The sequence below is a fragment of the Maudiozyma barnettii genome, assembly GCF_903064755.1.
Source record: "Maudiozyma barnettii strain CLIB 1767 genome assembly, contig: KABA2_03, whole genome shotgun sequence".
Classification (NCBI taxonomy): Eukaryota; Fungi; Ascomycota; class Saccharomycetes; order Saccharomycetales; family Saccharomycetaceae; genus Maudiozyma; species Maudiozyma barnettii.
The window spans coordinates 755,391-778,820 of NW_024545240.1; the positions used below are offsets into that span (position 1 = coordinate 755,391).

A 23,430-nucleotide genomic window follows, 5' to 3' on the forward strand; every position below is an offset into this window, starting at 1 on the left:
TATATAGATATATAGATGTAGATACATGTAAAAGTATACACTTTTCTGTAATAACAACTACCTTACTCTTGAAGTTGTTGGTGCTCTTTGTACAATTTTTCATGGATCTCTCTTAAATCAGTGTATGCCTTGGTTAGTGTAGTGACCTTTTCGTTAAGAGTATCGATTTCTTCTTGTCTATTAGACGAAGTGGTACTAGTTGCTTGAGCTTGATCTTTTGGTGTTATTATATCACTGGATATTCCAGTATGATCCATAAAAGCAATTTCTTCAGATTGTACGTTCAATAGATATTCTTCTAAGTTGTTCAAGGGAGAGGACATCGAATTTTTAGCGTGGTCGTCGGTTTGCCCCTCGTATTCTTCACCAATTTGATACCATACATCATGGGATTGGTTAGCTTGTCCCTTGTCGAGAATGACTCTTTGTAATGCAGGCAATTTTTCAAGACCTCCGGTACTATTCTTGTTATTATGGTTATTTTTATTCATAGTTAAAGCCAATTTCTCATTATCTACTGTAGAATATGTACTCAAAAGAATGTTTGTGACTTCACCTATCATTGTTTGTGATGTGGTTAATGATTGTAATGTTTTCAGCACTTGTTTAGAAAATATTTCAGTAACATGAACTCTACCATGTTTGTCACCTAACAATAGGATTGATCCATCCATTGATACCTTTAAGCAGACAATACTATCCTCTAGAAACTTATTACAGATAAGTTGGTTCTTGGCAAATAAAGCATCTTTGTTGATCTTCGTAGAAATATCGGTAGGTTCCTCAATAAGAGAGTAGATCTTTCCTTGATTACCAGAAGATGGTTGTAACAAGTTTAATATTTTGTTACCGTTCAGTTTATAGAACAATGGTAATGAATAACATCCGACTTGAGTACCCAAGTATACAGCTCTCTCGGCAGGATCTAATGCAATACAGTCGATTGGGTAAGGTAAAGTGAAAGTCGCCAATAATTGTGCAGTATCGTCTGATCTTCTTTGTCTAGTGCCCCTCTTATTATTTCCTTGATTAACTAATGTACTTAAATCGTAACATCTTAATGTAGAATCCTTTGATACAGTGTACAATTTGACACCGCTAGTAAACAAGTTGTCTCCATGTACTGATGAAACTTCGAAGTCAGTCACTGGTAAAGTGTGATCATGTAGAATAGCCACAGGTTTAGGTTCATCCTGGGACACCAGGTCATTCGTTTGCCATATTATAACACGGGAATCCTTACCAGAAGTGATTATATACTTACCGTTCATAATAGATTTGATCTTTGTGATGGCCTGGTAATGAGCGGCAAGTTTCACATTCAATAGGATACCTGAGTTTAATTCCCAGATGTATAGTTTACCTGATTCTGTACTGGCTAACAACAAATAAGGTAAGTTCAATTGTGGTAAATTGTGTAAACTACCATTGCTCTTGGTTCCGCTATAAATAGAAGCATTGTTCTCGACTACTTCTAAACAGTTGACTTTCTCAGGTAGTGGTAATCTTTGCTCAACGGATTCCCTTTGGTTATTATAGGCCGCACTGTACACATGGATCAAAGCCTTCTGAGCTTGTGCCACAAATAGATACTTTTCACCGACTCTAACAGCACTATTCTTCGAAGCAACTGTACATTGTCTTAAATTGGCTTGTTCATAGGAATGGACATTGGTAATACTCCCGGTAGAATTTGTGGTAAAAATAATTTGTTCATTCATCTTATATAGTTGATAAATTCTTATACTAGTTTGGAGAGCTAGAACTAATTGAACAGTAACTATATACTTTTCACAAACGTTTGTTTTAAGTATCAGTACATCATATAATAATGATTATAATAATAATTTTGCGATGAGGTGAAAATTTTCCATTATTTCGGGAAGCACGCCCCGTAGTGGAAAATGTAAATGGTCAAGACGTGGAACTAAATTTGAAAGAGCCCACAGGGTAACATTGGAAACCTTGAAGGTGGAATAATTTAAACACAATTCTTTAACAAAGATTTGATTTCATTCATTAGGATAATCAGCGGAGAATATTTACTTACTAAAAGGTATATCTGGTATATCAGTGTAACTATTATTGGTTTTTTAATATTTTTAAATCTCAAATTTAAGCTTGAAAACATAGAATAAAATATGCCATTAAATATTTTGGGTACTGCACTACTGGATGGAACGGATAACATTCCATACTATAATGTTATAAAGAAGGTCGTTCCTTATGTTACAGCAACCGCTGCAGTTAAATATTGGTCTCGTGGTCCGTCTAACACATGGGAAAGACAACTTCACGGGAAGGTATATATAGTGACAGGGGCAACAAGCCAAGGGATGGGTACCTCAGTTGCCTTTGAGATGGCAAAACTAGGTGCACAATTGATTTTCCTAACAAGAAGTGTTGATGAGTGGTCTACGGATTGGGTAGAGGATATGAGAGATGCCACTGGGAATGAGTTGTTGTATATGGAGCAATGTGATATGGCAGATCTATATCAAATTCGTCAATTTGCCACTCGTTGGTTGAATAATTCTCCACCAAGAAGATTAGATGGTGTCATTATAATGTCAGGAGATATGGAACCTATTGGGATACCACATTTCTCAAAACCAGTGAGACAATCATCTGTTGATGGATTGGAAAGACAAATAGCTGTGAATTATGCTGGGGTATTTCATTTAATGGATTTATTGCAACCAAGTTTTAAAGCACAACCACCTGATCGTGATGTAAGAATCATTATTTCCACTTGTTGGACCCAAGTTATGGGTGAGATTAATGTAGAGGATCCATTGTGGCAATCACAAAAATATAAAAGTCCTTTGAAATTTTTTAGTAGTAGTAAATTACAATTAGGTCTAACTATGATGGAATTACAAAGAAGATTAATTGAAGATATCAAGAAGGTTGCGAAGGAAAAAAAGGATACCGAACGTAGTGGGTTGAACATTAAAGTTGTTCTGGTACAACCAGGTACGATGAGATCGAACAGTTTACGTCGTGTTGTGTCCAATGGATCTGTTATAATTTTATTGGTGTTATACTGTGTGATATTGTATCCATTCTTGTGGTTATTGACAAAGAGTGGAAATCGTGGTGCACAGAATATTCTTTATGCTTTAAACACTCCCGAATTTGAAGAAGTCAATTTAAAGGACACTAATGCTAAATATGTATCGGATTGTTCAGTTGTGAAATTCGCACGTAAAGAATTTGAAGATTCTGATTTACAGAAACAGTTATATGATAATACGCGAAGAGATATATTAGCACTTGAGAAGAAGATGGCAGTTATTAGAAATAGCAAAAAGAAAACTGAAGAAAAATCTAAAAAATAGGGTCACATTTATTACTATTATTATTAGAAGGGTGCAGAGGAGTAAACGGTGGCGGGATAACATTGCTATTGATATCCAGATGTATTATTACATAAAGTTTTATAAGCTATTTTGATATACAATGAATAACAAAAAAAAAATATTAGATTTATTAAAGATAATATTAGATAATATATGATGAATTATGCAGTTTTGATTTCTTTTGAATCAAATAGTATGAAGATAAGTCCATGTAAATGTATGTTTGTGTATCTATTTTAGATGGTTGAAGATGATGATGAATAGAGGGCTTAGGGTGGTAAATTAAAAAAACTGGTATTACATTATCACACATTTGTCCTTCTTTTTATTTTTATTTTTCTTCGATGATGAATTACTAGTACCGTTTGTTGATGGTAACTTTTCCTTATTGTGTGAGTGTCTATGACGATGAGAACTTCCACTGGTACTATTAGATTGTTGTTGTTGTTGTTTATGATTAGAATTAGTGATTATATTAGTAGAGTTGGTTTTCACAGGAGATGTTAATTGGGAATCACCAACATCATTTGAGTTTATAGCTGTGGTGGTGGTGGTTGTATTTATGTTGTTGTTGTTGTTGCTATTATTATTATTGCCAATATCTGGTATAATTGATTTTTTCTGTTTATTAGCCAACCTTTCCGGTTCAAATACAACTGCATCAATGGCTCTTTCAAAGACATCTCTAACACCAATTTGGGTCATTGCAGAACATTCTACGTAACCCATAAATCCATTATCTTTAACGCATTTTTCAATATCCTTTTTAGAGATATATTGAGGGTCGTTTTCTGGAATAGTCCCTTCTAAATCAGCTTTCGTGCCAATTAAAAGTATTGGTAATTTTCGGAATTTAGTGAATAAAGGATTATTTTCAATATTTGAATTTGATTTTAATTCAGGTAACCATTTATCACAAACGTTTCTAAAAGAATTTCTTTCAGTAACGGAAAAACAAATCAAAAAAATGTCTGTTTGAGGATATGATAACGGTCTTAATCTATCGTACTCTTCCTGGCCTGCTGTATCCCAAAGATTTAATTTAAATACTCTTAAATGTTCATTAGAATGTGTTGAAGGCGGACCGGAATGACTATCTTGTTCATTCAAAATATTGGTAGAAGAAGAGGAAGGTGGTAGAGCAGGTGCATTTGGGTCTCTTAATGAGATGGTTGTAGTATAGTTGTCGAACACTGTAGGTACGTAATCTTGTGGAAATGTGTTTGTTGTGTAAGATATTAATAAAGAAGTCTTACCAACAGCACCGTCACCGATAACTACACATTTAATGGATCTCATAGTTGTTAATGTTGTTATTATTATATTGACGTAAATATTAAAAATAACGTGTTATAATTATATTATTATTTTTTAAGTTAGAGAGATAAGGGAATAAAAATAGAACAGTTTTAATTTTTGTATAATTAATTGATTGAATTCCTTTATTATATGCATATATATATATATAATAGAATAGAAATATGTAAATCTGAATAGAGAAAAAAAATATTGAAGTGAGCGACAACGAGAATAGCGAACGAAATTAAAGGAAAAGGGAGAGAAAGATCGGAGAGGCTGTAAAAAAAAAAGAACGAATACTGCAAAACGATACTGAAACAGAGAATAACAACAACAACAACAACAACAAAGAATACTATATATTAATACATATATATATATGTGTATATATTAATATACTGAAGAAATATGGCGTTTATCCCCTTAATTTATAGTATTCTTTGTTGTTGTTTTAATTAATCTCTATTAATACTGTAGCCAGCAAGAGAGAGTATAATACCATTGGGGTCGATACAGAGTTAGTAACTATGTACAACGCCGTTGATTGATTAAATAGAATCGACTATAGTATAAAAAGTTGTAGTGTCTTTGTGATTGTCGTTGTTGATGGAATGAATACATGGTTCATAGATATCTCTCGATCAGTAAAACATAAGTGCAAAAACGAAAAAATCATACGACAAACATTCAAGAATTAGAATAAAAGATAGATAGATATATATATTTGTGTGTGTATTATTATATCCCCGCAAAAACCTATTGGTGGGGGATACTTGCCAAGGGGTTAATATTATAACTCCTATTACTCTCGTTACAACTTCTACTAAGAATAAAGCCATAATTAGTTGTAGAGACGACGGTGTTAATCTCATTTTATTTCTAATAAGATTCGAATTACATTTACAAATCAGTTAAGTTACGATGAATTGACGAAATTTTCAAGATAGAATGAGATTAATATATTATCCTTTTTACGGTCGAGAGATATAACTTTGTTCAGCTCTGTTCAGCTCTGTTCAGCTCTGTTCAGCTCTGTTTTAAGTTAAGTTAAGTTAAGTTAGCAAAATGAACGGCAATTTAATTTAATTTTTAATTCTTCTCTTTCGCTTTGTCTGTTTTAGGGGGGAGGAGATGGGATTTTGTTTGTTTGATGGTGACGGTGATGATGATGGTGGTGACTACGGGTGTTTCTATCTGTGTTCCCCTTATTTTCTCTGATTTTTCTCTATCCGTTTATTGTTTGTATGTATATTTATGTATAGAAATGCATTGTTTTCCTGTCCGCTACGTGTGATTCGGTGTGTCTCTGTCTCCCTGTTTGCTTGGTGCGACTTTATCTGGGATCCCGCACCGCACATTCATTATTATTTCGAATATATATGTTACGTACGTTTTTTTTCTCGGAGTAGTGCGGTCCGGTTGCGTTGACGCCTGATTTTGGTTTTTTTATTCCGTTTTTTTGTGACTGCATTTATGGGGTGTCCTGGTGTTAAAATCTATATACATCAGGACACCCGAAGAAGTTTGTTTTCTCGAGTTATGGTTATTAATATTTTTTTAATGGAAAATTCATTCATATGCGCAATGGTATTTTCTCCCTATCTCGCTTTTCATGCAGCTGATTCTTCTCTTCTTAGTTGATAATTGGTGAAATATTTTCCAACAACAAAGATAGAGAGAACGACATACTAACTGAAAGAGATAGAGTTAGATATGGATGGATGGATGGATGAGCATCTTAGTATTTTTGGATAATGTCATATTGATTATAAAGTTATATATATAAATATTTTTTGTAGTATTTAAATTTCTTATTTTATAAACTTTTCTTATTTATCATCCTCCAGATAAACCAACTCATAAAATCTATTTAACAATGGCCCCACTTATTTCCAAGAAGAGAAAGCTAGTCGCTGACGGTGTCTTTTACGCCGAATTAAACGAATTCTTCACTAGAGAATTAGCTGAAGAAGGTTACTCCGGTGTCGAAGTTAGAGTCACTCCAACCAAGACCGAAGTCATCATCAGAGCCACTAGAACTCAAGATGTTCTAGGTGAAAATGGTAGAAGAATCAACGAATTGACCCTTTTGGTTCAAAAGAGATTCAAGTACGCTCCAGGTACCATTGTTCTATACGCCGAAAGAGTTCAAGACCGTGGTCTATCCGCTGTCGCTCAAGCTGAATCCATGAAGTTCAAACTATTGAATGGTCTAGCTATCAGAAGAGCCGCCTACGGTGTCGTCAGATACGTTATGGAATCCGGTGCTAAGGGTTGTGAAGTTGTTGTCTCTGGTAAGTTAAGAGCTGCTAGAGCTAAGGCTATGAAGTTTGCTGACGGTTTCTTGATCCACTCCGGTCAACCAGTCAAGGACTTCATCGACGTTGCCACTAGACACGTTCTAATGAGACAAGGTGTTTTGGGTATCAAGGTTAAGATCATGAGAGACCCAGCTACTAACAGATCCGGTCCAAAGGCTCTACCAGATGCCGTCACTATCATCGAACCAAAGGAAGAAGAACCAATCGAAGTCGCTCACGTCAAGGACTACAGACCAACCGCTGAAGCTGAAGCTGCTCCAGCTGCTGAAGCTGCCCCAGTCGCTGAAGAAGCTAACTAAATTTATTAAATTATTTTTAATATTAAACATTTTTTATATATATAATATTTAAATACAATTAAATTAATTAATTAGTTCTCCTATGTGTCTGTCTTTTTTTAGGAAAATATTTGAATGTATGTTATTTACATGATAAATATGGATATAAATATATATATATTAAGATGTTAGTTATGTTGTTAATTGTTATGATTGCAGTTTCTACCATTTATAAACACCACCAACAGATCCTCTAATTGGTTTATCCCTCAATTGTACCCATGGTTTCTTCTTGAATTCTTTCAATTGTGCTTCATACTCTAATCTACCTTTCGTTACACTCTTGGATTTAAGAATACATCTAATATGAATATATCTATGTGTAAAGATACCATGTCTACCACGACCTTTAATATCTATACGTTTCCACCAATTACCATCACTACCACACCATATCTGAGCAATATAGAGATCATTTGGATCTAAATTCATGGTTTTCGCATCTTCAAGACCACGTAACAATAACTCAGACACTTCTTGAGAAACAGCCTTGTCACCAAATTGACATTGTGTAATGGCTTTCTTTAAATCCATTTCTCTTAATAGTCTTAAAAAGATTGTAGCCTTCTTCATTGATGATTTAATACGATAGGATTTTAAATATAATGAGGGTTCTAATACCTCAATTTCTTTCTTTGTTAGTTGCAATTTGTATGATTCCTTAGATGAAGGTAATGTCACTATAGTACCAGGTTTATAAAATCCACCATTTTGTTTACATGCAATCTCGTAAAGTTGTCTCTTTAATGGGGAAAGTAATATCTCCGTGGATGGCTTCTGTAATGGTCTTTGTTCATTGATATATTTTTGCAAATGTTCATCATTATCAAATGTAATAGCATTCTTACGAGCTTCTTGTTGTTCAGGGGTCTCTTCCTCGTCTTCATCTCTCTCCATGGCCATTTCAAGACGCTCAGTCAACTTTGATGCATTCTCCCTACCTTCAACAGCACCATCGTTTTGATTCGGCAATGAGTTCTTCTCATGGGTTTTAGTCTCTAATTCACCAAACAGGGAGTTTTTGCTGTTAAAATGTATGGGGCTGATGCTGAATGGTCTAGTGAGGGTTCTGAACCTATACACGTTTGGTGTTGCCAGACGAAACACATTCCTCGATACAGTAAACATAGTTTAAGAGGATCAAGTATTTATGTATGCAGCTTCGATCTTGTAGTAGTGTATCTGTATATATATATATATATGTAGGTATACGTATCTTCTCTGTTTTTAAGTACTTATCTTTTTACTTGGTTTAAAAAAATGGATTTTATTGCATACTTTCTCTAATTTGAATTTCCTTATTTTTTTTACTTTATTTTCTTTACCAACGATAAAACAGAAAGCGACGGAATTAAGAAAATATATGACATGATTGATTGGGCTTCTTAAATATGTATAATATGTCCGAAAATATCAATTTTAAAGATGTTTTAAAATTGTTTTCAACTATTGTTTTTGTAAAGAATATATCATTAAAATGGGGTATATAAGTTCGAGATTTTTGTTTGCTCGAGTGTGCTTAAGGCGGCTTAGGCATTGATGTACCTTTTATATAAATGTTTTGTTATCGTTAATTGTAGAAAATTTTCGATTAAATAATTTCTCGGAAAAACCCTTGAGGATTTGATATTGTCGAGTGTACATTACTAGATGGACTGTCGTAACGTGACCCCAATCTGATTGAGCTCGAAGACATGGTGGAGTCATCTGCAAAAGATGATTCGGCAGACGATGATGCATACGATACAGCATTCCTTCCGATCCATGACTGTGTATCTGGACCATAGAAATTATCTATTTTATTCTTTCTAGGTAATGGGACAGGAGGTGGGTGTCTCGTTTGCGTCTCTTCTTGATTAGTAAATGGATTCGTTGCAGAGTATTTAGTAGGTGGCAAGTTCATCTGTGGACTCATACGGGTTGTGATTTTAATAGCATTCTCATTGATGTATGACGATGACGCTGGTGTTCTCCTAGTAGAGCTATAACCTTGCCTATCATGGATTTCATGAGAAAAGCTTTTGTCATAATCATGGTTCATCTTTGAGGATTTATTTTTCCGACTTCTTAAGAACCACCATAATAACAGTACAGCCACTATGACACCACCAATACTACCTACAACACTTCCAACAACTGTACCAACTTTACTGGAATGAGATTGTGTCTGATCTTTCGAAGACGATTCAGAACCATCTAATGCTCCATTCAATAGTTTTTCATACATTGAGACATTAGCAGTGATCGTTGATGAAGGTATTGAAAATGAAGTAGTTGCTTCACCTGACACAGATGATTTTGCTATTGTTATTGTCTCAGGGAATCCTGTAGTGAAAGAAGTCATAGAGTCCGTGAAATCATATTGTTGTGTGTATACATAATAAAGGGCACTTTCATCTTCTAAATATGAATAATCGACCGTACTGGAAGGCAGTTCTGTTGAACTACTACTACTACTATTACTACTACTACTACTATCGATATTTGTAGTGGTAGTAGCCTGAGCTAGAGAGGAAGATGATGATGATGAAACATGTTGTAAAGTTGTGGTATTTCTGGTAATGGGTGACGTAGAAGTGTGTACGTTGCTACTACTACTAACTGTCATAGTAATATTCGAAGAAGATGAAGACGGAGATAGATTTTTATAAGTCCTTGTAGTATTTGATATGTTGTAACCAATACCTTTTGGTGAAGAACTAGATATCCCTGTTGTTAAATATGAAGTGTAATTATGAGTAGTGCTATTTTTCAAGGCATTGAATATCGAAAGAAATGGATCATTAATTGAAGTTGTATTTGACTCTATTAAATTGGATCCCATGACAGAAGTTGTTGGGTTCCCAGTAGTCGTGTGTAAATAAGTGGTTTGGTTTTCATTATAATCAATTGTCAAAGTAGAATATGCATCATTATCCCATATACTGTTAGTGGCTGAAAGTAGAGATGAAGATTTGGATAAGGGAAAGCTGTTGGAATTATTGGATGATCCTGTAGTAGATGGTATTTCGGTCAATTGATCATTTATCGCTGATGATGATGATGACGCTTTAGAGTAAGAGGGAGATGTTATTTCGGACACAATTGATGAAGATAAATCAAACGAACCGGAACTACCATAAAGTGAAGTAATTGATGATGTCGGTCTAGTTTCAATTGGAACTGTTGTTAAAGGGGATGAAGATACCTGAGTATCAAATGTGCTAACTGACGAAGATGAGGATATTGGCAAATATGTTAAAGAAGTACTTACTGTTTCAGACACATCAATAGCAAACGAACCAGTGGTGGACAAGGAATATTGGTGAGCAGAATCCTGATTTGTGATTTCTATTGATGATGGTGAAATTGCTAAAGTCGATGAATCAACAGTTGCTGTTTGAGGTAGCCATGTGTCTGTACTACTGGTCAATATGTCAGCAATTTTTGTACTGTTATCCTGCACCATTGCCATAACGACTAAATGTATGAGCTGAGCTAGTTGATGGTTAGTTTGGGTATGAGGTTTTAATTATAGCAATACTTGAGGATAGTGACACAGCAAAGTATATATAGTAAACCCAAGTAATCGGATCAATAAATAAATAAATACACCGAAGAGAATCAACAAAATTTTTCAAGAATGTAAAAATAAAAGTGATATTATTATTAATATTATTATTAAGTTCTATTGTTTGTAATAGTTTCTCTCCCCGCCTCTTTACATTGTTAAATAGAATAAAAATAACAACAATAGAATGAAGAATTTGTGAGTGAACTGTTACAGAATCGAAAGATAAAATTAGTTATCAAAGTATTAGGAGCAATTACTAATTTGCAAATGAAATAATTTCACATCATTTGGATACCATTATTATTGTCCTTCTTGTCCGTGTTGTTGCATTAACGAAACAGGCAACTGATACTTATTCTGATAAAAATATAAATAAATAAATAGAGACGAGAAACGAGATATAAATAGAGACGGGAGAGTAGTACGTGCATCACGTTGTGAAGTTTTGACGTGATGCGCGAGATTTTAGTCATTTTTTGCTGTTTTTATAACTTGTTGGCTCATACACCCAGACATTCGCAGCTTGCTGCACGTGTAGAGTGATATTGGTCGAGGTGAACCTTCTATTTTTATATTTATATTTATTTTTCATTTCGGAGTATATCTGTGAGTTAGCCGCCAACAGGGATATAAAAGACTGTTTCGCAGATATAAAAGATATAAAAGATAGATATATATAAAGGAAAGTAAGGTTTGGGGTGAAAATGTTGGTTAATGATAAGCAGGTTCTTGAACAAATATTTTATATTTTTGTAGAAAACTGCAATATTCAACAATACATAATATATATTATAGAAATATATAAGGTTGGTGTTAACCGACTTTTGTTATTAAAGTAGTATATCGGTAAACAAATTTCATTTAGTGATAAGACATATTATTGTAAAATCTGTCATTTTTTTTAGTGTTATTATACAAATATGTTTCTATACGGTTTTATATTTAATTATGATTTCTTCCATATATACTAGTCGAACTTCATCTTCTTCCCTTGAGATGGAACAATGGCTGCAGAACCTCTTTGTGCAGAAGATAATGCTATACTACTTTTTAGACGGTTATTGTTACCCATCTTAGAGTTATAGTTAGATTTCTTCTTGTAGACTGGCTTATCCTTTGGTTTGAAATCTTGAGATTTTCTAATTGGATTTTGTTCATGTGGAATATCAAATGGTTTCTTATCTCTTGGTCCATTTTGTAATTGATCTGGTCTCTTTCTAACTTGTCTCTTACTTCTATCTTCACCATATTCCATTCTAATTGGTCTTAATGCCAATTTTCTACATGTCTTATCCTTTAAAGCCTTTGTAGCACTAGCTTCATCTTTAAAATCAACAAATGCAAAACCTTTACATTTACCACTGTCTTGAAATGTAGCCATACGTATCTTGGTAATATCACCACAATGTTGGAAATGATGCTTTAATTGTTCTTCTGTTGTATCGAAGGATAAATTACCAACAAATAAGATTCTTGATGGTGGATTTTTTGAAGATGCAACTAAATCCTCTTTATCTGGTCTACCTTCAAAACTTTTGGAGTTTTTAATTAAAAGGTTTCTACCATTTAATTGATTTTCTGATAATTTTACAACTGCAAGCATCTTTGCTTCAGAATCAAAATCCATATAACAAAAACCTTTATTTTTGATTTGTTTACCTTCATTAGAAGCTAATGGTAACTTCACTCTAATAATATCCTTTTCTTCAACTTTACTAGCTTCATCCTCATTACTTTTAGTCTTAACTGTAATGAATCTAATTAAGTCCTCCCTTGTTGTATCAAAGGATAAGTTACCAATCCATACACCAAATGCTTCCTTCTTTGGTTTCATCTTCTTCTCAGAATCATCATCACCATCTTCTTCTTCTCCCCCTTCTTCACCTTGACTCTTCTTCAACTTCTTTTGTTCTTTAGCTTCTTTTTGTTCCTTTTCAAATTCAGAGATAGATGATGCATCAATATTATACTTAGCATTCAATTCTTCTAATGTAATCTTACCTCTTCTCAACATACGCTTCTGTTTTTTAGATAATGGAATCGAACTATTGATATCGATCTCGATTTCATCTTCGGCTTTACGCTTCTTAGTTGGATCTTGTAAAGCCTTTTCGATTTTAGCATCTTGATCAGCAACTGTAGTATCAGTAGTACTTTCGACAGGTTGCTCAACTTGAGTGTTTTCGACAACTTCTTTATTCTCTGTTTCAGACATTATTAAGTAATGATAATTTCTTCAGTATCTATATCTATATTAATATATATATATTTGCTTACCTCTAGATTTAAAAAACACAAACAACAACAACAGCAACTTAATACATATTCATATAAACGTATAAAGATATACATTTACGATCACTGGTTAGCTCATCTCTCTTATATTAATTTCATCTTATGTTGAAAATTTTTTCCTTCTCCCCGTCGTTGTTGTTGCTGTATCGCGCGATGAGCATCAGTTATTTCATTATTGCGTATTATGACAAAGCTGTGAAAAATAAGATTCAGCCTATACCATATATTGATGTATAGAGAGAGTGAGAGATATGTAATTTTATTGAATGAAGAAAACAAACATACAGTTTTCTTAAGATACATATATACCCATATATATATATATGATCAATTATCGTCTGCCACCTTATCAGTGGAGTCTGTGTCCTCTTTTATTTCAAATAATGACGGTTTCATCTCTTCAATGATATCTGGTGTGATCGTTCCTTCTTCATGCATACTGTTGTTCTCACTAGCATCACGACTTGGGTAATCGATAGTTTCAATGACTCTCACCAACTTATCATTAGCATCCAATTCTAAAAGTTCCTTGGAGAGCAACACTTTCTCTCCGGTCTCTTTGTTTCTCCTATACTTACGCGCCACTTTGATCTTCTTGGTCTTACCGTCCTGTAAAGCTTGTTCTTTAGTGATATAATTGTTCTTATTTCCGTGCTCGTCCAGATCTGTCGGATAAATATCACTCGTAGTCCATTTACCATCAACAATATATTTGAAATGGATTCGTTCAGTCTTATAATGCAAAGGGATCACTACTTCATATTTTCTAGCGTCTTCATTTAACGACATAGGATGCTGCTTTACCCAATTATCAAAGGATCCAAATACTGACACAGTTTGAGGAGTTCGCTGAATCAAATTATATGGCCATTGGAAGGAATAATAGATGGTCTGCATTTGGTGAATAGTTTATGAATAAAAAATATATATAATGATAACAGACCCTGAATACCTCTGGTACTTTTTAATCTCCTGGTTGCTTTGTTAAAAAAAAGGAGTACTATACTAGTATATTTTTTCTTATCTTTTGGATGATGTTGCAATTAGAAAAGAAGGGAAAATACACTCATATACAACCTAAATAACATCAGATATATTTATTTCTGTGTCCCCCTTTAATAGATACAATAAGGTATCCCTTACCATTTGAATCGTTAACAAACTAAATCGACAATATAATTTAATTCCCATTATATCTAATTATGATTGTTACTATATGCGATTGATTCTCTCCTTGTCTAAACAGCGAGGAAGAGGGCGGAATTACGAAAAACAAAAACAAAAACAAACCTAGAAGGAAATATGGTTGTGGCACCTTTTATAGACATATATCAATATAAATAAATGATCAAATATATACATTGGGATATAACTATTAGTATATTTACGGGTATACTTGTAGGCGCATATGTTCTAAAAGAAATCACAAAACTGATATATTAGCCTGCTTTGTCCACATTTATTCCTCTTCCATAGATGCAACAGTTTGAGACGAGTGGAATCCCAACAGATCAGACCTTCGAAACGGATATTAACTCTACACAAGAACCAATTGAAACAAATAATGATTTAAAACAAGGAATTGATTATTTTGAATGCTACAAAATTCCTAGCGATACATGCTTCGATGAAGGTGACGTATGGGTTTCCCCAGACAAAAAGATTGTAAAATTAATTATGGGCGATAAAGTGATACGAAAGTATCGATTCAATGAACCAATTATAAACGCTGGATTAATTCAATTCGATAAAGAATATCATTCACTAGCAATAATTTTACAAAATACTGGACGTATATATAATTTAACTACAGGAAATCAATCTATTATATCATTTCCGTTTCCTATTGGCGGGGCATTCTGGTATAGTAACGGAATCATATTAGAGAGAGCCATAGATAAAAGATTAAGCGATCTAGAGTACCCACATAAATATATTACATTGACAGATCCGATCGGACCCTTTGGGTTAGTGTCATTTGCAAACAACCAGCTGGATATTTTGAAATCATCTAGAATGGTAGCATTTGCTAACTCTAATTATAATAATAATTTTAGTGTTCTATATGATAATAACACTAATATGTTGAATATTTATTACACAAGACTATTAAATAATACAGTACAGAAAATCAATAGCATTGATAAATCTCCTACAACACTACCTAATAGTAATGAAATAAACAACACAACTATTATTAATGATAACTCTAAGTCGATCAAGAATAAAACTCTAAGAAGAATGCTTTCATCAAAGAGAAGAGTGACATCGACATCTACAAACGGAACGTCAACCATATCTGCCCTTTCTAGTAGTAATAGACACAATAACTTCTTGGCATTAGATTCAAATGACGGAGATCCATTATCACAAGTACAAACACCGTTAGCAAATAATGATATATCGATGACTATGGGCCGATTATACAGCACTAATTTAACACAGGATAACCAAATGATTGGAGATACATTGGAACTAACGACAAATAACAACAACTTAATGAATACAACTTTGACCTCCTTACATTTGGATAATAACGTCATGTTACCAAACCCACAACAAGATGATCTGATCAATCAATCTATATTATCGAATGATATTTCCTTAGTGAAAGTATCTTCGATTTCTTTACCAAATGATATTCGGTTTTTATCAGAGAAAAGACTTCGTTCGCTTCGATGTATACCTCTAAGATTTCATCAACAGGAAGCTCTTGTTTTCTTTGATAGGGAAAATAATTTTGCAAAAATTTGGTCCATAGATATGATCTCTGATGTGATAAATTCTACATCATTTAAATTATATGGTAATACACCAGAAAATATGATCAAATTATCAAATTTCCAAAATAATTTGTTATACAATTCTTTAAATGAAAAACCATTGATGATTACAGACATAATATCATGTGATATTATATTAAAACAAAATGAGATCCAGGGTACGTTAGCACTCATTTATGACGACATCGATATGGTACTTTACAACCCATTCCTTGAGCTATATTCACATATTATACATATTCAACCTTTACATTTTGACGTTCTAGATAAAAAAGACAAAACAAGCAAGTTGTATCTTGAAAAATCTATTTTTATTTATGTACAAAATACGTTACTTTACCCAACTAACCAGTTTACAAAACAATGCTTTACAGCTCTGAAATTAATAGTACCGGAACATATTTTCTTATGCATTCTCTTTATTTGGCAGTTCCTACTTCACAATGGTATAGTCTCTATGGAAAATGATTCTTCATATGAATTCAGTGCGCTCTCATATGTGATTAAATTATTATTAGAATTATGCCTAAATGGACCTAATGACTCGATAGATGAATCCTTACAGAAAAACCTGACCTTTAAAATTATACTAAACGAATTAACAAATATTACGAACACTATTCCGAAGATTATCATGGGGTTTCATCTCATAAGAGAAGAAATATATTTAAATGTTCTCAGAAAGAAGGATTTGTCATTATTGGATGAATTTTTGAGTTATTCCGTGAATAGAATGAATTGGCCTGCTCAGTGGAAAGAATATTATCAAACTAATATTAAAAAACAAGAAGGACAACTCAATCCCGAGAGTGATAACTTTAGAACTAGTATTTTTGCACATCCCCTGGATGAACCCCCCTCTATAATGAAATCATTATATAGTATAACGGAAAACAGCCAAATCCCACTTACCAAATTTATTAGCTTTTCAAGATTGGTAGATTCCAATTCTGATGTTGATATTCTTATAACGCCACGTTGCTTTAAGACTTTACGTTTATATGAGATAATCCACTCTTCTGACTTTGTAAATGAATATATTTTAGATATCCTATCAGAACTCAAAGTATCAAACCTCGAAATTGAAACATCTCCAATTGGTATAATGAAACCATTGAAGGAATTGCTACATTTGGTGGAAGATATGATTACCAAACCAGATCAAAATTTGAATTTCTCATTAATAGCTAGGCCAGATTTAGAGAGGATTGTCACAAGTTCAAAAAATAAGAAAGAATTGCATTCAAATTTAGATAACAAGACCGAAGACAATATCTTCAACTTTAATTCATATCTCAATAATAATGCAAAGAAAGAAACAACATCTAACGTTTTTGAAGTTTTAGCAGACATAATGCGTACTTCTCAGGGTTTGGAAAATGAATTATCAACAAGGAACAGCAACTCTGATGAACCATACAATAGCTACCCCGACCAGATATCTAGCAAAAATAAGGATATCGAAATAAGACAGAACTCTGATCTGATATTTGGTGGTGACCAGAGATTCAAAGATGCTTTAACACTAGTAAATAATTCTACCCCTCAACGAGTTCATTTTATATCGACAAAGACTGAATACACTGCTGTGCTCGCAAAGAGGAAAATATTTCTTCAAATTATTTCTCTACGACTAGCAACAGCAGGATTAGGATATGGCGCAATGCTCTATGGAACAGAAACACCATTATCTACACAAAAATGGCATATACCTGAAATTTGCCATACTGTAGTATTCTCCAACGGAAGCAGATTCAATATTACATCCCAAGAAACTTCTGATATAATTTCTAAGTGGGGTGATTTCCATACAGGTGTTGCATCCGGTCTAAAAATTACAAGAAACTCTTCAGAAATAACTGGCAGTTGGATAGCCTTCAACAGACCAGGAGTATTAAATGCTACATTTGGAGGATTTTTGCTTGGGCTAGGCCTAAACGGACATCTGAAAAATCTGGAAGAGTGGCATATCTACAACTTTTTGAGTCCAAAGATAACTTTCGTAAGCGTTGGTCTATTACTTGGATTATGTGCGAGTTCCAGAAAGTCAAAAGACTTCAAAATAATTAAGGTATTGAGTGTCCATGTTGTGGCTCTACAACCCCGTGGCTCTAGGGATATGAATATAAATGTTGAAGTCCAAATTGCTGGTTTGATTGGTATCGGACTAATTCTGCAGCAGTCTCAGAATAAGAAAATCAGTTCTGCGCTTATGAAAGAGTTTAAAGATTTAATTACTATACAAGGGGAAGAAATTGCAATTGAAGAGTATAGAATTGCAGTAGGTATATCAATAGGTCTAATAAACTTAGGTTACGGAAGTAAATTTAATGGGTATGATAGTAAAACTTTTCAATCTAATACATTAAAAAATGCTAAAAAATGGACCGAGGGAGATCCAGATGACATTGGTGTCTCCTCAAAATATGCTATATTCTCCAACGATACTTTAATAAGCAAATTACTTTCAATATTAAATGATAATACAGAACAAGAAAAATCTTGGATTCTTGAAAATTCACAAATCGGATGCATCATATGCTTAATGTTTATGTTTTTGAAAACAAATAACGAAGACATTGCAAATACCATTAGATTAAGTATATCAGAGTCAGTCGCCATTTGTAGACCTGATCTGTATATGTACAGAGAATGGACTTACTATATGGTGTTATGGAATGAAATAGACTATTCATTAGACTTTATCCTAAATGGCATACATGATAGTACATTAAAGGGAGATCTTGATAGCGACAACCTACCGATATATTATACGATAGCTGGAAGAATTCTTGCTATTGGCATCAAATATGCATCGACGAACAATCTCAAAGTCCGTAACAACATGCTAATCCTAATTGACACATTTTTACCATTTTATCAGTATTCAAAAGAAGAGAATAGTACTTTTGGCAGTAGTGCTGATTTTAAATTAGCGATTAAAGGTATCGGAGTGTTAATAAATACTCTGATTGTATCTGCAAGCATGGTAATGTGTGCGACAGGGGATATCGAGGTTCTGCGTAGAGTGAAGTACCTACATGAAGTTGTAACTGGAAAATTTTCAGATTTATATAGACAAATGCCGACCAACGACGATAACAACAGGGAGAGAATGGATGACACAGTTTTATCATCTGCAATGTCGAATGATGAAACAAACGCAACGTTAAATGTACCAACTGTAACTTCTGATTTCCAAAATGATTTGGATAATGAAGATGCTGAAATACTAGGGGAGGAAGGCGTCGAAGAGCTTATCAGAAAAAAGATTCGGGAAGAAATTGATAACGAATGTCATTATGGTAAATACCTTGCAACAAATACTGCCTTGGGATATTTATTCTTAGGTTCTGGACAATATGCATTAAAAACTTCAAGTTTAGAAAACGTCGCTTACATTGTTATGTCTATATTACCTCTTTACATGGAACCATATCCATTCCAGGAATTGAAGCATTTCTGGAGTTTAGCCGTGGAACCTAGGTGCCTAGTAATAAAAGATGCGGTCACTAACGAGCCTATTAACTCTGTCACTGTCGAGGTAACTTATGATACCAGTGAGGATTCCAAACTTGATCCTTTGTATGAGAAAATTTCGATAACAACCCCGTGCTTACTCCCAGATATTACAACATTAAAGACGATTGAGGTACATAGAGATAACTATTACCCATTAGAGTTGGATTTTAAAAATTACATAAACGCTACCCATTACTTCAAAGAAGGTACTGTTATCTATATTCAACCGAAACCTTCACAAAAGAGATGTTACAACAACATTAATGATATTCGAGGTGCTCTCCAAGAGAAAATGGATGTATTCCATAAGGGAGTGGAAAATCAAAGTCAAAGTACATCTTTGGAAGAACTAAATAAAGAGGATGAAGCTATGATGGAATTAAAATTAAAGTTAAGTTTAGACAAGAAAATGACTCAAAAGTTAGATGATTCCGATATTTACAACCATGACATGTTGTGCTCCGATGAAAATAGTGGTGACGTTGCAGACTATATGGTTGAACTTTGGAAAATGAATGAAACAAAATTTACTGAGAAATGATCGAAGTCTAAGAGAAGAAGGTCTAGACTATTTCATTTATATCAATGTAGTCTCTTGAGGCTAGACGTAGCAGATCCGAGAGTTCGTAGTTTTTTATACGTAATATTTATACAAATATTGATGTGTTTTTTAAAAGAGCATAAATGAATATAATTATTTACTATACATGGAAATATTGGTACTCAGATCCAACGGCTTGCGAAATGGTCTACACGAGAGGTTGTGTTTTATCATGGTTCTCATACTAAATTGGTGCATGAAATGCTACACTTAAAGGTACATATCTGATCATTTCTATTTTTATTTTAGTTCTAACATTCGACTATTAATCTGGACTTTTTCATCCCATTATTTTGTTTCACCGATATTTTGACCCATTTTAACCTTATCGCCTACCTTCACGTTGAACTCAAAGTCCGAGGGTGCCTCAAAACAAAGAACCACTGTACTCCCCAATTTGAAACCACCCATTTCTTCACCTTTCTCTAAAGGCATACCACCTAGAATTGAACTAGCATTCTTATAGGTAGCTTCATAACAGGTGTGTGGTTCAATGTGTGATCTTCTCTTTACGTTTGTAACCAGCTTCTCGTCAAAGTTCAATTTAATAGAACCAACGTTGGTGGCACCAACAGGGGTCATACTGAAAAACCCATATTTCCAATAGCCTAATAATGCCACACGCTCATTTAGTACAAACAGATTAGGCATATTCTTTTGGAAGTATGGTGCTACCGAATATAGATCACCAGGGAAATGACGTCTTTGTTTACATACCCAATCAACCGGAGAATGATAATGATGATAATCACCCGGAGATAAGTAAATCACTGCAAAATATAATTGAATATTTTGTGATGGATCTGTCTTGAACAATCTATAACGTGGAATATTCAAAGCGAGCTCATTCAACAATTTTACCTTCTTTGTAGCGGATATATCATTACCCTTAACAACAGCTGTATCACCTTCATCCTTAAACTTTATAACATGACCATCCTGAGGAATCTTGGTTTCTGTAGTTATTGATGTGTTCTCATGTATATTATCCATGGATTCATTCAATTTTAGGAGTCTTGCCAATTTATCATCTTGTGAGCCTTGTTTTAAATTTAGATTTGATTCACTTTTACTCATCATCGGGTGGTTGTGAGTACCTAAAAATTCTTTAATAGAATAAGTTAGCCCTTTCACTTGCTCAATCTCACCGGTATCTGAATTGATGATACCTAGTTGTAAGACTTGACCATCACTTGGTGAGGCAAGAATATTGTCTCCTTCAGCAATAGGTCTAGTCTCTGGTCTTATTGTTCTATAGAAGAACTCAGATAAGTTTGCGTAGTGATATAAATCTGGGTCTTCCATTTCATCAAGTTTAACACCAAATAATGAAGTGTAGAAATTGAAACCAATTGGTCTCAACCACATAGGAAGAGTCAAAGAGTTTACTTGACCCCAAAGTCTCGACATTGCATTCAACGGTAATGTCGAATAACAGAAAAACATCCAATTATTATTAAATATCTTAATGCCTTTATAAGTTGCAAAATGCCCACGAGAGCCGTATTTATGTTTCAACTGGTTCTCTTCATTTTCATCGTCGTCGTCAACATCCAATTTACCATAACGGTCGTTTCTCGAGGCGATAATCATAGTACCGATTACTAATGTGACACCTGTTAACAGGGCCCACTTCATGGATAATCTTTTATCGGATTTGGTAGAGACTGCATTCTTAGCCTTTTTAACGATATCTGAGGGACTCGATTTCCTTAGTTCATTACGAGCAAAATGCCTTGAAAATCTTCTGTTAAACAAAACAGCAGTTCTATTACGCAAATGCATTGGTGTAGAAATACCACTGACCATTGCAATACGTCCTTTTAATATCGTATGCCCCTGCTTCAGCGCGGATCTCATCGGAACTATCTTCAGCATTGTCTCCAAAATCTCTGACGTAAATGTTTGTTTATGAAATAGGAAACCTGAATATCGAGATAGATCTATATATATATATATATATATCTGTAAAAGTATAGTGACTGATATGTCTCAAACGTCCTCAACTAACTATCCTGCTGTAAAACACCCGTTTTACAAATCGTCACTAGTTTTGTTTGCCATGTTGTTGATGACAGCTCGAAGTTTCAAACGTCGATGACTTTTCTTTCGAAGTGCCGCGACTTGAGAAACTTCGCCGTGTAGTCAAACGGCACTGGTAAGGGACACCTATGCGTAATGTGTATCGTAACTCATCATGCACAGCCAGGTATAACGAACGAATTATTTAATCGAGCATTTATATTTATATACTTAATAAATACATATATACATATATACAGTTGAGTTTATGTATATGGGGAAGAGAACGGGTCGTATTGAACTCTTTCTAGGAGGATTTATATTCGTAACTACCAGGACGGTTTTGACAGTCAAATGACATATCTACTAGTAAGTTATCACCAAAGAACAGTTGTCCACGAATAACATCCCCGCTTTTTAGTTGCCCAACTCCAGCTGGGGTTCCTGTCAATACTAAGTCACCTGCCTGCAGAGTTACTGCTTCTGCTATGTGACCTACAATCTTATGCATAGGGTTCAACATCAAGTCTAGGTGACCTTCTTGTCTTAGTTCAAGGTTAACATAACATTTCAATTGAAATTTAGAATGGATCTGATCCAATGGGGTTTCCTTAAAACCAGGAATTTCATCAGGTGTCAACATTTGAGACACCGGAGAGAAAGTATCGTACCCTTTAGCAAAAAACCATGGAAGTCCCTTCTTCTTAGCATCCGCTTGAACATTTCTACCAGTAAGATCAAACGCTAAGCAAAAACCTGCAACATTATCCAGCAAATCCTGGGGTCCGAACTTATCAGCGGATATGTTTGAAATGGTATTCTTCATCACTAAACCCAATTCCACCTCATGATGAACGTTGACATTTTTTGGAATATAGATCGGTGATGGATTGGTTCCATCTTCTCTCAATTTAGTAAAAGTAGCAAGGTCTTGACTTGCTGATTGTTCTGCACTAGATAATGGTGTAATCAACGTAGTTGTTGGTTTCTCGAAGAAGAATGGATGTTTGGGAATTGCATTGTTCAATTCTTTTATGTGAGCGGCATAATTACGACCAATACACACAATCTTATTAACCGATTTCAAATATTTAAAACTCATAGTACCTACCTTCTTGCTGACTTGATGATGAAGTTATAGTTATTATCCAATGTACTCTACTTTATATGTTATATAATCGTTTTCAGAACTTATCATTTGATCTCTCTTTTAACAGAGAGAGATAAAGAGAGTCACACACTTTTGATGATAATTTTTTTAATGCTATTTCCGAATTTTTGGTATCTTCGGATCGAATCAACAAATGAAATCTATTTAACGTTAAAATAGTAAA

At 34.0% G+C, this 23,430-nt stretch overlaps 11 protein-coding genes across 11 annotated transcripts; 3 read left to right on the forward strand and 8 right to left on the reverse strand.

Moving 5' to 3' along the window:
- Positions 1-62: 62 nt before the first annotated feature.
- On the reverse strand, positions 63-1,721 carry IPI3 (chromatin-binding/pre-rRNA-processing protein IPI3; the record flags this gene model as incomplete). Its single annotated transcript, XM_041549800.1, has 1 exon — positions 63-1,721. One exon carries the CDS (start codon positions 1,719-1,721, stop codon positions 63-65), a length of 1,659 nt encoding a protein of 552 aa, XP_041405734.1.
- Positions 1,722-2,141: 420 nt separating this feature from the next.
- On the forward strand, positions 2,142-3,341 carry PBR1 (putative oxidoreductase; the record flags this gene model as incomplete). The annotated part of the gene is made up of 1 exon (XM_041549801.1): positions 2,142-3,341. The coding sequence occupies one exon, from the start codon at positions 2,142-2,144 to the stop codon at positions 3,339-3,341; it is 1,200 nt and encodes a 399-aa protein (XP_041405735.1).
- A 318-nt stretch (positions 3,342-3,659) lies between these two features.
- RHO5 (Rho family GTPase RHO5) lies at positions 3,660-4,661 on the reverse strand (the record flags this gene model as incomplete). The annotated part of the gene is made up of 1 exon (XM_041549802.1): positions 3,660-4,661. One exon carries the CDS (start codon positions 4,659-4,661, stop codon positions 3,660-3,662), a length of 1,002 nt encoding a protein of 333 aa, XP_041405736.1.
- Positions 4,662-6,537: 1,876 nt separating this feature from the next.
- Positions 6,538-7,281, forward strand: RPS3 (40S ribosomal protein uS3; the record flags this gene model as incomplete). The annotated part of the gene is made up of 1 exon (XM_041549803.1): positions 6,538-7,281. The coding sequence occupies one exon, from the start codon at positions 6,538-6,540 to the stop codon at positions 7,279-7,281; it is 744 nt and encodes a 247-aa protein (XP_041405737.1).
- A 201-nt stretch (positions 7,282-7,482) lies between these two features.
- Positions 7,483-8,448, reverse strand: MRPL22 (mitochondrial 54S ribosomal protein uL22m; the record flags this gene model as incomplete). Its single annotated transcript, XM_041549804.1, has 1 exon — positions 7,483-8,448. The coding sequence occupies one exon, from the start codon at positions 8,446-8,448 to the stop codon at positions 7,483-7,485; it is 966 nt and encodes a 321-aa protein (XP_041405738.1).
- Positions 8,449-8,911: 463 nt separating this feature from the next.
- On the reverse strand, positions 8,912-10,774 carry TDA7 (Tda7p; the record flags this gene model as incomplete). The annotated part of the gene is made up of 1 exon (XM_041549805.1): positions 8,912-10,774. The coding sequence occupies one exon, from the start codon at positions 10,772-10,774 to the stop codon at positions 8,912-8,914; it is 1,863 nt and encodes a 620-aa protein (XP_041405739.1).
- Positions 10,775-11,840: 1,066 nt separating this feature from the next.
- NOP13 (Nop13p) lies at positions 11,841-13,088 on the reverse strand (the record flags this gene model as incomplete). Its single annotated transcript, XM_041549806.1, has 1 exon — positions 11,841-13,088. The coding sequence occupies one exon, from the start codon at positions 13,086-13,088 to the stop codon at positions 11,841-11,843; it is 1,248 nt and encodes a 415-aa protein (XP_041405740.1).
- A 407-nt stretch (positions 13,089-13,495) lies between these two features.
- On the reverse strand, positions 13,496-14,065 carry MDG1 (Mdg1p; the record flags this gene model as incomplete). Its single annotated transcript, XM_041549807.1, has 1 exon — positions 13,496-14,065. The coding sequence occupies one exon, from the start codon at positions 14,063-14,065 to the stop codon at positions 13,496-13,498; it is 570 nt and encodes a 189-aa protein (XP_041405741.1).
- A 579-nt stretch (positions 14,066-14,644) lies between these two features.
- On the forward strand, positions 14,645-20,014 carry APC1 (anaphase promoting complex subunit 1; the record flags this gene model as incomplete). Its single annotated transcript, XM_041549808.1, has 1 exon — positions 14,645-20,014. One exon carries the CDS (start codon positions 14,645-14,647, stop codon positions 20,012-20,014), a length of 5,370 nt encoding a protein of 1,789 aa, XP_041405742.1.
- A 348-nt stretch (positions 20,015-20,362) lies between these two features.
- Positions 20,363-21,952, reverse strand: PSD1 (phosphatidylserine decarboxylase 1; the record flags this gene model as incomplete). The annotated part of the gene is made up of 1 exon (XM_041549809.1): positions 20,363-21,952. The coding sequence occupies one exon, from the start codon at positions 21,950-21,952 to the stop codon at positions 20,363-20,365; it is 1,590 nt and encodes a 529-aa protein (XP_041405743.1).
- A 451-nt stretch (positions 21,953-22,403) lies between these two features.
- FMP41 (Fmp41p) lies at positions 22,404-23,198 on the reverse strand (the record flags this gene model as incomplete). The annotated part of the gene is made up of 1 exon (XM_041549810.1): positions 22,404-23,198. The coding sequence occupies one exon, from the start codon at positions 23,196-23,198 to the stop codon at positions 22,404-22,406; it is 795 nt and encodes a 264-aa protein (XP_041405744.1).
- Positions 23,199-23,430: the final 232 nt, after the last annotated feature.